General features: G+C 40.5%; 1 protein-coding gene across 1 annotated transcript in view; it reads right to left on the minus strand.

The window, feature by feature from the left end:
- Positions 1-14,416, minus strand: part of GIMAP2 (GTPase, IMAP family member 2) — a 31,815-nt gene extending 17,399 nt beyond the window's left edge. The window contains exon 1 of the mRNA XM_035254393.3: positions 14,293-14,416. Within this exon, the coding sequence (XP_035110284.3) occupies positions 14,293-14,323 (31 nt within the window). The 5' untranslated portion in view covers positions 14,324-14,416. The remainder of the gene's footprint in view (positions 1-14,292) is intronic.
- Positions 14,417-15,460: the final 1,044 nt, after the last annotated feature.

Here is a 15,460-nt window from a genome sequence, read left to right on the forward strand (position 1 = left end):
TCACACCAGCAGGGCAGAGCCTTGGAAGGCAAATAGTGACTAGACTGCCTCCTGCTGGGCAGGACAGCACAATGGACACTCAAAAATAAAGCCGCAACCGCCCCAGACAGAGCATCTGAGGGAAAAAAAAGGGTTCTTTTATGAGTTCTGTTGCAGCAGAATTAAACATAGCAGCCTAACAGCCCTGAATGAATAACAGAGCTCACAGCTCAGCACTTGAGCTCCTATAAAGTACAGACTGTCTCCTCAAGCAGCTCCCTGACCCCTCTATATCCAAAAGACTGACATTTGGCAGGCATCATTCTGAAACAAAGATAACAAAAAAAGAAACTGGTAGCATCCCTCACTGTTCCACAGCTGCTATAGGTGCATCCCAGACAAGCAGGGCCTGGAGTGCACCTCAGCAGTCGTACAGCGAAGGGGCTAGACTGGTAGAAGGAAAACCAAGTAACAGAAATACTTCATCATCAACAATCTGGGCGTCCACTCAGAGACCCAATCGAAAAGTCAGCAACTACACAGACGACAGGTGGATAAATCCACAAAGATGGGAAGAAACCAGCACAGAAAGGAGGAAAACACCTGAAACCAGAACACCTCGCCTCTTAGAAAGGACCAAAACTCCTCACCAGCAAGGGAACAAAGCTGGACGGAGAATGACTGTGATGAAATGACAGAATTAGACTTCAGAAGGTGGATAACGAGAAACTTTTGTGACCTAAAAGAACATGTTTTAAATCAATGCAAAGAAACTAAGAACCTTGAGAAAAGATATGAAAAAAGATTCGAGGAAATGATAACAGAAAAGGATAACTTACAAAGGAATATAAATGAATTAAAAGAGCTGAAAAACACAATACGAGAACTTTGCGAAGCATGCACAAGTTTCAACGGCCGAATTGACCAAGCAGAAGAAAGAATATCAGAAGTCGAAGATCAACTCAACGAAATAAAGTGAGAAACCAAGATCAGAGAAAAAAGCACAAAAAGGAATGAACAAAGTCTCCAAGAAATGTGGGACTATGTGAAGAGACCTAACCTACGTTTGATAGGTGTACCAGAATGTGATGAAGAGAATGAATCCAAGCTGGAAAATACTCTTCAGGACATTATGCAGGAAAATTTCCCCCACCTAGCAAGACAGGCCAACACTCAAATGCAGGAAATACAGAGAACACCACAAAGATATTCCGCAAAAAGAGCAACCCCAAGGCACATAGTCGACAGATTCAACAAGGTTGAAATAAAGGAGAAAATACTAAGGGCAGCTAGAGAGAAAGGTCAGGTCACCCAAAAAGGGAAGTCCATTAGACTGACAGTAGATCTCTCGGCAGAAATTCTACAAGCCAGAAGAGAGTGGGGGCCAATATTAAACATATTTAAAGAAAAGAACTTTCAACCCAGAATTTCATATGCAGCCAAACTGAGCTTCAGAAGTGAAGGAAAAATAGAATCCTTTGTGAACAAGCAAGTACTCAGAGATTTTGTCACCACCAGGCCAGCTTTACAAGAGCTCCTGAAAGAGGCACTACACATAGAAAGGAACAACCAGTACCAGCCATTCCAAAATCACACTAAATGCTAAAGAGCATCAACATGATGAAGAATCTACAACAACTAACAGGCAAAACAGCCAGCTAGCATCAAAATGGCAGTATCAAATTCACACATAACAATATTAACCCTAAATGTAAATGGACTAAATGCACCAATCAAAAGACACAGACTGGCAAATTGGATAAAAATCCAAAACCCATCAGTGTGCTGTATCCAGGAAACCCATCTCACATGCAAGGATACACAAAGGCTCAAAATAAAAAGATGGAGGAAGATTTACCAAGCAAATGGAGAGCAAAAAAAAAGCAGGAGTTGCAATTCTCATCTCCGATAAAATAGACTTTAAAGCAACAAAGATCAAAAGAGACAAAGAAGGCCATTACATAATGGTAAAAGGATCGATACAACAAGAAGAGCTAACGATCCTAAACATATATGGACCCAATACAGGAGCACCCAGATACATAAGGCAAGTTCTTAATGACCTACAAAAATACTTAGACTCCCACACAATAATAGTGGGAGACTTTAACACTCCATTGTCAATATTAGACAGATCAACCAGACAGAAAATCAACAAGGATATCCAGGGCTTGAACTCATATCTGGAGCAAGCAAACCTGATAGATATTTACAGATTTCTCCACCCCAAATCCACAGAATATACATTCTTCTCAGCACCACATCACACCTACTCTAAAATTGACCACATAATTGGAAGTAAAGCACTCCTCAGCAAATGCAAAACAACTGAAATCATAACAAACAGCCTCTCAGACCATAGTGCAATCAAGTTAGAACTCAGAATTCAGAAACCAACCCAGAACCTCAAAGCTTCATGGAAACAGAACAACTGGCTCTTGAATGTTGGCTGGATAAACAACTAAATGAAGGCCGAAATAAAGAAGTTCTTCGAAACCAATGAGAACGAAGACACAACATGCCAGAACCTCTGGGACACATTTAAAGCAGTCTCTAGAGGAAAATATATAGCAATAAGTGCCCATATGAGAAGAGTGGAGAGATCAAAATTGACACCCTATCATCAAAATTGAAAGAGCTAGAGGAGCAAGATCAAAAAAACTCAAAACCCAGCAGAAGACAAGAAATAACTAAGATCAGAGCTGAACTGAGGGAGATTGAGACACGAAAAACTCTCCAAAAAATCAATAAATCCAAGAGCTGGTTTTTTGAAAAGATCAACAAAATAGACAGACCACTAGCCAGATTGATTAAAAAGAAAAGAGAGTACAACCAAATAGATGCAATAAAAAATGATAAAGGGGAAATCACCACAGATTCCACAGAAATTCGAACCATCATCAGAGAACATTACAAACAACTCTATGCACATAAACTAGTAAACCTGGAAGAAATGGATAAATTCCTGGACTCCTGTGTCCTCTCAGGCCTAAACCAGGAGGAAGCTGAAACTATGAATAGACCAATAACAAGGGCAGAAGTCGAGGCAGCAATTAAGAGCCTACCACACAAAAAAAGCCCAGGTCCAGACGGGTTCACAGCCGAATTCTACCAGAAACACAAAGAGGAGCTGGTACCATTCCTTCTGAAACAATTCCAAATAATCCAAAAAGAAGAAATCCTTCCCAAATCATTCTATGAGACCAATATCATCCTGATACCAAAACCCGGCAGAGACCCAACAAGAAAAGAAAACTTCAGGCCAATATCCATGATGAACATAGATGCAAAAATCTTCAATAAAATATTGGCAAGCTGACTGCAACAGCAAATCAAAAAACTTATTCATCATGATCAAGTAGGATTCATCGGGAGGACTCAAGATGGCACTGTGAGAACAACCCAGGATTGGAGCTCTCATTGAATCCGCAAATGGTGAATCGGAGCTGCATTTCCAGACTGATCTTTGTTGCCCACAGAACGGGGAAACTCCCAAGTATAAAAAAGACACGGGACGCCAGGCAGTAGGTCTGCCAGGCAAAGCTGGCAGCCAGGGCAGCGGCGGCCGGCCCTACCCAGCAATCCCCACAGGGCGCACTTGTCTGGGTGCCCTGTTGAACCGGCAACCTGAGACTTGAGAGGGCTGGACTTGAGACTGAACGAGACTTGGACAGTAGGCCAGCCCAGGGGATTGCAGGGACAGATCGTTTGGGATACCCAGTGGAACGAACAAAACTGCGATTTCAAACTATCCCGAGCAGACGGTCCGAGACGCTCTGTGGGGGAGGGGCATCCACCACTACCGAGGCAACCCGCCCCAACTGAGATACACGCCCACTGCTGACGCAGCTAGCCGTTGCCGAGGCAACCCGTCCCTACTGAGATACATCCCCACTGCTGACGCAGCCTGCCGTTGCCTAGGCAACACGCTACAATGAAGAGACTCCACCGCAGGGCGTGGCGGAGACCACAGCAGAGCCTGCAGGAACAGGGCGAATCACACAATAGCACGGTGGAGCCTCAGCAGCCAAACAGTGGCTAGTCTGCCTTCAAGCTGGGCAGGACACCTCATCGGACATCAAAAAATAAAGCCCAAACTCCCCAACACAGAGCATTTGAGAAAAAAAGGGTTTTTTTAATGAGCTCTGTTGCAGCAGAATCAAACATAGCAGCCTAACAGCCCTGAATGAACAACAGAGCTCACAGCTCAGCAATTGAGCTCCAAAAAAGTACAGACTGTCTCCTCAAGCAGCTCCCTGACCCCTCTATATCCAAAAGACTGACACTTGGTAGGCATCATCCTGGGACAAAGATAGCAGAAAAAGAAACAGGTAGCATCCTTCACTGTGCCACAGCTGCTAGAGGTGCACCCCAGACAAGCAGGGCCTGGAGTGGACCTCAGCAGTCGTACAGCGAAGGGGCTAGGCTGGTAGAAGGAAAACCAAGTAACAGAAATACTTCATCATCAACAATCTGGGTGTCCACTCAGAGACCCAATAGAAAAGTCAGCAAATACGCAGACGACAAGCGGATAAACCCACAAAGATGGGAAGAAACCAGCGAAAAAAGGAGGAAAACACCCGAAACCAGAACACCTCGACTCCTAGAAAGGACCAAAACTCCTCACCAGCAACGGAGCAAAGCTGGACAGAGAATGACTGTGACGAAATGACGGAATTAGACTTCAGAAGGTGGATAATGAGAAACTTTTGTGAGCTAAAAGAACATGTATTAAATCAATGCAAAGAAACTAAGGAACTTAAAAAAAGATATGAGGAAATGATAACAAGAATGGATAACTTAGAGAGGAATATGAATGAATTAAAGGAGCTGAAAAACACAATACGAGAACTTCGCGAAGCATGCACAAGTTTCAATAGCCAAATTGACCAAGCAGAAGAAAGAATATCTGAAGTCGAAGACCAACTCAATGAAATAAAATGAGAAACCAAGATCAGAGAAAAAAGCACTAAAAGGAATGAACAAAGTCTCCAAGAAATGTGGGACTATGTGAAAAGACCTAATCTACGTTTGATAGGTGTACCAGAAGGGGACGAAGAAAATGAATCCAAGCTGGAAAATACTCTTCAGGACATCATCCAGGAAAACTTCCCCCACCTAGCAAGACAGGCCAACACTCATATGCAGGAAATACAGAGAACATCACAAAGATATTCTGCAAGAAGAGCAACCCCAAGGCACATAATCGTCAGATTCAACAAGGTTGAAATAAAGGAGAAAATACTAAGGGCAGCCAGAGAGAAAGGTCAAGTTACCCACAAACGGAAGCCCATCAGACTCACAGCAGATCTCTCGGCAGAAACACTACAAGCCAGAAGAGAGTAGGGGCCAATATTCAACATTCTTAAAGAAAAGAACTTTCAACCCAGAATTTCATATCCAGCCAAACTGAGCTTCAGAAGTGAAGGAAAAATAAAATCCTTTGCGAACAAGCAAGTACTCAGAGATTTTGTCACCACCAGGCCAGCTTTACAAGAGCTCCTAAAAGAGGCACTACACATAGAAAGGAACAACCAGTACCAGCCATTCCAAAATCACACTAAAAGTTAAACAGCATCAACATAATGAAGATTCTACAACAACTAACAGGCAAAACAGCCACTTAGCATCAAAATGGCAGTATCAAATTCACACATAACAATATTAACCCTAAATGTAAATGGACTAAATGCACCAATCAAAAGACACAGACTGGCAAATTGGATAAAAATCCAAAACCCATCAGTGTGCTGTATCCAGGACACCCATCTCACATGCAAGGATACACAAAGGCTCAAAATAAAGGGATGGAGGAAGATATACCAAGCAAATGGAGAGCAAAAAAAAGCAGGAGTTGCAATTCTCATCTCTGATAAAATAGACTTTAAAGCAACAAAGATCAAAAGAGACAAAGAAGGCCATTACATACTGGTAAAAGGATCGATACAACAAGAAGAGCTAACGATCCTAAACATATATGGACCCAATGCAGGAGCACCCAGATACATAAGGCAAGTTCTTAATGACATACAAAGAGACTTAGACTCCCACACAATAATAGTGGGAGACTTTAACACTCCGCTGTCAATATTAGACAGATCAACCAGACAGAAAATCAACAAGGATATCCAGGGCTTGAACTCAGACCTGGAGCAAGCAAACCGATAGATATTTACAGAATTCTCCACCCCAAACCCACAGAATATACATTCTTCTCAGCACCACATCACACCTACTCAAAAATTGACCACATAATTGGAAGTAAAGCACTGCTCAACAAATGCAAAACAACTGAAATCATAACAAACAGCCTCTCAGACCATAGTGCAATCAAGTTAGAACTCAGACTACAGAAACCAACCCAGAACCGCACAACTTCATGGAAACTGAACAACTGGCTCTTGAATGTTGACTGGGTAAACAACGAAATGAAGGCAGAAATAAAGAAGTTCTTCGAAACCAATGAGAACGAAGACACAACATGCCAGAACCTCTGGGAAACATTTAAAGCAGTCTCTAGAGGAAAGTATATAGCAATAGGTGCCCATATGAGGAGAATGGAGAGATCCAAAATTGACACCCTATCGTCAAAATTGAAAGAGCTAGAGGAGCAAGATCAAAAAAACTCAAAACCCAGCAGAAGACAAGAAATAACTAAGATCAGAGCTGAACTGAAGGAGATTGAGATAGGAAAAACCCTTCAAAAAATCAATAAATCGAAGAGCTGGTTTTTTGAAAAGATCAACAAAATAGACAGACCACTAGCCAGACTGATTAAAAAGAAAAGAGAGAACAACCAAATAGATGCATTAAAAAATGATAAAGGGGAAATCACCACAGATTCCACAGAAATACAAACCATCATCAGAGAATATTACAAACAACTCTATGCACATAAACCAGTAAACCTGGAAGAAATGGATAAATTCCTGGACTCCGGTGTCCTCCCAAGCCTAAACCAGGAGGAAGCTGAAACTATGAATAGACCAATAACAAGGTCAGAAGTTGAGGAGGCAATTAAGAGCCTACCACACAAAAAAAGCCCAGGTCCAGACGGGTTCACAGCCAAATTCTACCAGACACACAAAGAGGAGCTGGTACCATTCCTTCTAAAACTATTTCAAACAATCCAAAGAGAGGGAATACTTCCCAAATCATTTTACAAGACCAATATCATCCTGATACCAAAACCCGGCAGAGACCCAACGAGAAAAGAAAACTTCAGGCCAATATCCATGATGAACATAGATGCAAAAATCTTCAATAAGATATTGGCAAGCCGAATGCAACAGCAAATCAAAAAACTTATTCACCATGATCAAGTAGGATTCATCCCGGGGATGCAAGGCTGGTTCAACATATGCAAGTCTATCAGCGTAATTTACCACATAAACAGAACCAAAAACAAAAAACACATGATTATCTCAATTGATGCAGAGAAGGCATTTGACAAAATTCAACAGCCCTTTATGCTAAAACCCTCAATAAACTCGGTATCGATGGAACGTATCTCAAAGTAATAAAAGCTATTTATGACAAACCAACAGCCAATATCATACTGAATGAGCAAAAACTGGAAGCATTCCCTTTGAAATCTGGCACTAGACAAGGATGCCCTCTTTCACCACTCCTATTCAATATAGTACTGGAAATTCTAGCCAGAGCAATCAGGCAAGAAAAAGAAATAAAGGGTATTCAAATAGGAAAGGTGGAAGCCAAATTGTCTCTATTTGCAGACGACATGATAGTATACCTAGAAGACCCCATCACCTCAGCCCAAAAACTCCTGAAACTGATAAGCAACTTCAGCAAAGTCTCAGGATATAAAATCAATGCGCAAAAATCACAAGCATTCCTCTACACCAATAACAGACTTAAAGAAAGCCAAATCAAGAACGAACTGCCATTCGCAATTGCTACAAAAAGAATAAAATACCTTGGAATACAACTCACAAGGAACGTAAGGGACCTCTTCAAGGAGAACTACAAACCACTGCTCAACGAAATCAGAGAGGACACAAACAGATGGAGAAACATTCCATGTTCATGGTTAGGAAGAATTAATATCGTGAAAATGGCTATACTGCCCAAAGTAATTTACAGAATCAACACTATCCCCATCAAGCTACCATTGACTTTCTTCACAGAACTGGAAAAAACCACCATGAACTTCATATGGAACCAAAAGAGAGCCCGCATAGCCAAGTCAATTCTAAGCACAAAGAACACAGCGGGGGGCATCACACTACCAGATTTCAAACTATACTACAAGGCTACAGTAATCAAAACAGCATGGTACTGGTACCAAAACAGAGATATAGACCAATGGAACAAAACAGAGGCACCGGAGGCAACACAACATATCTACAACTATACGATCTTTGATAAACCTGACAAAAACAAGCAATGGGGAAAGGATTCCATGTTTAACAAATGGTGTTGGGAAAACTGGCTAGCCATGTGCAGAAAGCAGAAACTGGACCCCTTCCTGACACCTTACACTAAAATTAACTCCAGATGGATTAAAGACTTAAACATAAGACCTGGCACCATAAAAACCCTAGAAGGAAATCTAGGCAAAACTATCCAGGACATAGGAGTAGGCAAGGACTTTATGAACAAAACACCAAAAGCATTGGCAACAAAAGACAAAATAGACAAATGGGACCTAATGAAACTCCACAGCTTCTGCACAGCAAAAGAAACAGTCACTAGAGTGGATCGGCAACCAACAGAATGGGAAAAAATTTTTGCAGTTTACCCATCTGACAAAGGACTGATATCCAGAATTTACAAAGAACTCAAACGGATTTGCAGGAAAAAAAACAAACAAGCCCATTCAAAAGTGGGCAAAGGATATGAACAGACACTTTACGAAAGAAGACATATATGAGGCCAACAATCATATGAAAAAATGCTCATCATCACTGGTCATCAGAGAGATGCAAATCAAAACCACATTGAGATACCATCTCACGCCAGTTAGAATGGCGATCATTAAAAAATCTGGAGACAACAGATGCTGGAGAGGATGTGGAGAAAAAGGAACACTTTGACACTGTTGGTGGGAGTGTAAATTAGTTCAACCATTGTGGAAGACAGTGTGGCGATTCCTCAAGGCCTTAGAAATAGAAATTCCATTTGACCCAGCAATCCCATTACTGGGTATATATCCAAAAGACTATAAATCGTTCTACTATAAGGACACATGTACACGAATGTTCATTGCAGCACTGTTTACAATAGCAAAGACCTGGAATCAACCAAATGCCCATTGATAAAAGACTGGATTGGAAAAATGTGGCACATATACACCATAGAATATTATGCAGCAATCAGAAATGATGAGTTTGTGTCGTTTGTAGGGACATGAATGAATCTGGAGAACGTCATCCTCAGCACACTGACACAAGAACAGAAAATGAAACACCGCATATTCTCACTCATAGGCGGGTGATGAAAAATGAGAACACATGGACACAGAAAGGGGAGTACTAAACACTGGGGTCTATTGGGGGGAAAAGCGGAGGTCCAGTGGGAGGGGGAGGTGGGGAGGGATAGCCTGGGGAGAAATGCCAAATGTGGGTGAAGGGGAGAAGGAAAGAAAAGCACACTGCCATGTGTGTTCCTACGCAACTGTCTTGCATGCTCTGCTCATGTACCCCAAAACCTAAAATCCAATAAAAATTAAAAAAAAAAAAAGTAGGATTCATCCCGGGGATGCAAGGCTCGTTCAACATACGCAAGTCTATCAACGTAATTCACCACATAAACAGAACCAAAAACAAAAAACACATGATTATCTCAATTGATGCAGAGAAGGCATTTGACAAAATTCAACAGCCCTTTATCCTAAAAACCCTCAACAAACTCGGTATCAATGGAACGTATCTCAAAGTAATAAAAGCTATTTATGACAAACCAACAGCCAATATCATACTGAATGGGCAAAAACTGGAAGCATTCCCTTTGAAATCCGGCACTAGACAAGGATGCCCTCTTTCACCACTCCTATTCAATATAGTACTGGAAGTTCTAGCCAGAACAATCAGGCAAGAAAAGGAAATAAAGCGTATTCCAATAGGAAAGGTGGAAGCCAAATTGTCTCTATTTGCAGACGACATGATAGTATACCTAGAAGACCCCATCACCTCAGCCCAAAAACTCCTGAAACTGATAAGCAACTTCAGCAATGTCTCAGGATATAAAATCAATGTGCAAAAATCACAAGCCTTCCTCTACACCAATAACAGACTTAAAGAGAGCCAAATCAAGAACAAACTTCCATTCAAAATTGCTACAAAAAGAAGAAAATACCTTGGAATACAACTCACAAGGAATGTAAGGGACCTCTTCAAGGAAAACTACAAACCACTGCTCAACGAAATCAGAGAGGACACAAACAGATGGAGAAACATTCCATGTTCATGGTTAGGAAGAATTAATATCGTGAAAATGGCTACACTGCCCAAAGTAATTTACAGAATCAATGCTATACCCATCAAGCTACCATTGACTTTCTTCACAGAACTGGAAAAATCCACCATGAACTTCATATGGAACCAAAAGAGAGCCCGCATAGCCAAGTCAATTCTAAGCAAAAAGAACACAGCGGGGGGCATCACACTACCAGATTTCAAACTATACTACAAGGCTACAGTAATCAAAACAGTATGATACTAGTACCAAAACAGAGATATAGACCAATGGAACAGAACAGAGGCATCGGAGGCAACACAACATAGCTACAACCATACAATCTTTGATAAACTCGACAAAAACAAGCAATGGGGAAAGGATTCCCTGTTCAACAAATGGTGTTGGGAAAACTGGCTAGCCATGTGCAGAGAGCAGAAACTGGACCCCTTTCTGACACCTTACACCAAAATTAACTCCAGATGGATTAAAGACTTAAACATAAGACCTGGCACCATAAAAACCCTAGAGGAAAACCTAGGCAAAACCATCCAAGACATAGAAGTAGGCAAGGACTTCATGAACAAAACACCAAAAGCATTGGCAACAAAGGCCAAAATAGACAAATGGGACCTAATCAAACTCCACAGCTTCTGCACGGCAAAAGAAACAGTCACTAGAGTGAATCGGCAACCAACACAACGGGAAAAAATTTTTGCAGTTTACCCATCTGACAAAGGGCTGATATCCAGAATTTACAAAGAACTCAAACGGATTTACAGGAAAAAAACAAACAAGCCCATTCAAAATTGGGCAAAGGATATGAACAGACACTTTACAAAAGAAGACATATATGAGGCCAACAATCATATGAAAAAATGCTGATCGTCACTGGTCATCAGAGAGATGCAAATCAAAACCACATTGAGATACCATCTCATGCCAGTTAGAATGGCGATCATTAAAAAATCTGGAGACAACAGATGCTGGAGAGGATGTGGAGAAAAAGGAACACTTTTACACTGTTGGTGGGAGTGTAAATTAGTTCAACCATTGTGGAAGACAGTGTGGCGATTCCTCAAGGTCTTAGAAATAGAAATTCCATTTGACCCAGCAATCCCATTACTGGGTATATATCCAAAGGACTATAAATCGTTCTACTATAAGGACACATGCACACGAATGTTCATTGCAGCACTGTTTACAATAGCAAAGACCTGGAATCAACCAAAATGCCCATCAATGATAGACTGGATTGGGAAAATGTGGCACATATACACTATGGAATATCATGCAGCAATCAGAAGTGATGAGTTTGTGTAGTTTGTAGGGACATGGATGAATCTGGAGAACATCATTCTCAGCAAACTGACACAAGAACAGAAAATGAAACACCGCATATTCTCACTCATAGGCAGGTGATGAAAAATGAGAACACATGGACACAGGGAGGGGAGTACTAAACACTGGGGTCTATTGGGGGGAAAAGGGGCGGGCCAGCGGGAGGGGGACGTGGGGAGGGATAGCCTGGGGAGAAATGCCAAATGTGGGTGAAGTGGAGAAAGGAAGCAAAACACACCGCCATGTGTGTACCTATGCAACTGTCTTGCATGTTCTGCACATGTACCCCCAAACCTAAAATGCAATAAAAAATTTAAAAAAAATTAACTCAAGATGGATTAAAGATTTAAATGTAAAACCTGAAACCATAAAAACTCTAGAAGAAGACCTAGGCAATAGCATTCAGGACATAGGCATGGACAACGACTTCATGACTAAAACATCAAAAGCAATTGCAACAAAAGCCAAAATTGACAAATGGAATCTAATTAAACTAAAAAGCTTCTGCACAGCAAAAGAAACTATCATCAGATTAAACAGGTAACCTACAAAATGGGAGAAAATTTTTGCAATATATCCATCTGACAAAGTCTAATATCCAGAATCTACAAGGAACTTAAACAAATTTACAAAAGAAAAACAATAACCCCATCAAAAAGTGGGTGAAGAATATGAACAGACACTTTCCAAAAGAAGACATTCATGTGATTAACAAACATATTTTAAAAAAGCTCATCCTCACTCATCATTAGAGAAATGCAAATCAAAACCACAATAAGATACTATCTCATGCCAGTCAGAATGACCATCATTAAAAAGTCAGAAAACAACAGATGCTGGCGAGGATGTGGAGAAATAGGAATGCTTTTAAACTGTTGGTGGGAGTGTAAATTAGTTCAACCACTGTAGAAGACAATGTGGCTACTCCTCAAGGATCTAGAACTAGAAATACCATTTGACCCAGCAATCCCATTACTGAGTATATACCCACAGAATTATAAATTGTTTATTATGAAGACACATGCACATGTATGTTTATTGCAGCACTGTTCACAATGGGAAAGACTTGGAACTAACTCAAATGCCCATCAATGATAGAATGGATAAAGAAAATGTGGCCCACATACACATGAATACTATGCAGCCATAAAAAAGAATGAGTTTATGTCCTTTTCTGGGACGTGGATGAAGCTGGAAACCATCATCCTCAGCAAACGAACACAGGAACAGAAAACCAAACACCACATGTTCTCACTCATAAGTAGCTGTTGAACAATAAGAACACATGGACACAGGAAGGGGAACATTACACACCTGGGCCTGTTGGGGGGGTGGGAGAGCTCAGGGAGGGATAGCAGGGGGTGGGGAGATTGGGGAGGGATAACATTAGGAGAAATACCTAATGTAGATGACAAGGGGATGGATACAGCAAACCACCATGGCATGTGTATACTTATGTAACAATCCTGCACCATCTGCACATGTACCCCAGAACTTAAATTATAATTTTGAAAAAATCATATACATTTTCATTCAGCTACTTCTTTGGCTATAACTAACTTTTTCTTCCAAAACCTCAGAGCTGGATGGTGTGTCCAATACCATTAGTGTTCGTCAAACATCCACGTGCACCTTGTTCACCCCAGCCTCCCTTGCAGCTAGTTTGGGGCCAGGTTCTCAACAGACAGTTTAAGAAACAAGACCATGACAGAAATTGCGAATTACATTCTTTGTAGATATGCTATGTTTAAGACAATAGCATAGAGAGGTCCTCCCTCAACAAAACAACAGACTACATTATTTGGCTTGCAGGAAGTGAGGGATAACACCATATGGGCAAAATTATTTAAATAACCAAATAAATAAATACATCTTGGAAAAGAGAAAATGAGGTAGTAACAGATAGGAAAAAGAACTGCAATTAATTTATTGTTTGTATTTTACTGGTAAATGCGCCAGTTAATTGAATATCTAAACTTATGATAAGACCAATGCCATCAAGATTCAGAAGAAATTCCATAGTTAGACATAATCCTATAAGCTTTATGGTCACCAGAAAGCATGTATCCTGTGTAAGAGAAGTAATTAAATTGGCTAATCTTGGTAAAAAAAAAAAAAATACATCTTAAACAGAAATGGGAGTAGAGCCATAAACCCAAAGGGAAGATTGGCTGCCCCCAGAGCAAAGGAAGCTCTCCGCCATACCCTCTGGAGCCTAAATTTAGAATCAGTCGTAAAGTGAGTTGTAGATGGAGGAATTTCTGGAATAAGCCGGAAGTCTGAAAATGGAGTTGAAGTGGTCTCAGTTGAGTAGTACCAGCATCCCCTTGTCAGTTCCTGATAAAATGTACACAAATCCTCTCTGGAGTAAAGCCACCTTGATTTCGATCCCAGTGATTTCCATACTTAAGCTCACAATCAAAGACTGTGAATGTAACTCCAGAAAAGAAATCACCAAAAGTGAGAGTCAGCCAAAAACAAAAACAAATATAAAAAAAAAAACAAAGAATCAACATCAGATTTATATGCTGTATCAATCAGGTTAGGCCAGATTACCTTGCAGTAACAAACACTTCACAAATCTCATGGCTGAACACTGAGAAGATTGATCTCTGGCTTGCTCAGTCAACCGCAGGTCTGGACAACTCTCCAGGGTCAACTTGCAGAAGATGGAAATGATTAAAATTCAAAATAGATGGTTAATTTCAATTACAGGTGTAGCAATAACATGTTAATTTCTTAGGCAATGGAAAAAATAGTGAAGATCAACACATGACTTTTAAGAATTAATCATGTTAGGCCAGGTGCAGTGGCTCACACCCATAGTCTTAGCATTTTGGGAGGCCAAGGTGGGCAGATCACTTGAGGTCAGGAGTTCGAGACCAGCCTGGCCAACATGATAAAACCCCGTCTCTACAAAAAATACAAAAAATTAGCTGGGTGTGATGGCGATGCCTGTAATTCCAGCTACTTGGGAGGCTGAGGCATGAGAATCTCTTGAACCTGGGAGGAGGAGGTTGCAGTGAACTGTGATCACACCATTACACTCCAGCTTTGGTGACAGAATAAAAAATAAGACTCTGTCTCAAACACACACACACACACACACACACACACACACACACACACAATTATGTCAGGGTGTTACACAATAATTTAAGTGGAACATTAGAATACACACACACACACACACACTATGTAAACATTTTAGTAAATACACCATGACTATCAATCAGAATAGAACAAAAGAAAATTAGAACTACTATAGTAGATTGAGTGGAATTTTTTAAGGGAATCTTAACATTTTTAAATCGTGTGGTAACAATATCATCACCTATGCTCTATGTTCCTTTCAATAGCTTCCCTTTAGCCACAATGATCAGATCTGTCAGTAAAGACCTAGAAAACATGTTTTTGAGGATGCTGAGGTTTTTTTCTCCCTTAGCCTGTGTTTAAAATATTGTACTTTCCCCATAACGGGTGCTCTCTTTAATCTTTTTTTTTTTTTTTACATTTTTTTAAAGTTTAATTTTCAGTCCTGTCATTTTTTTTCTCCCAGAAATTTAAACGGATTTCTATTGCCATGTATTCATTCCGGTGTGTTTGACAACTGTATTGAAATCACGCTGTAAGCTCTTGTAGAGCTGTTTCAGCAGTACCATACTTTTATTTTATTTTATTTTTTATTTTTTATTGCATTTTAGGTTTTGGGGTACATGAGCAG

The sequence above is a fragment of the Callithrix jacchus genome, chromosome 11 (assembly GCF_049354715.1).
Source record: "Callithrix jacchus isolate 240 chromosome 11, calJac240_pri, whole genome shotgun sequence".
Taxonomy (NCBI): Eukaryota; Metazoa; Chordata; class Mammalia; order Primates; family Cebidae; genus Callithrix; species Callithrix jacchus.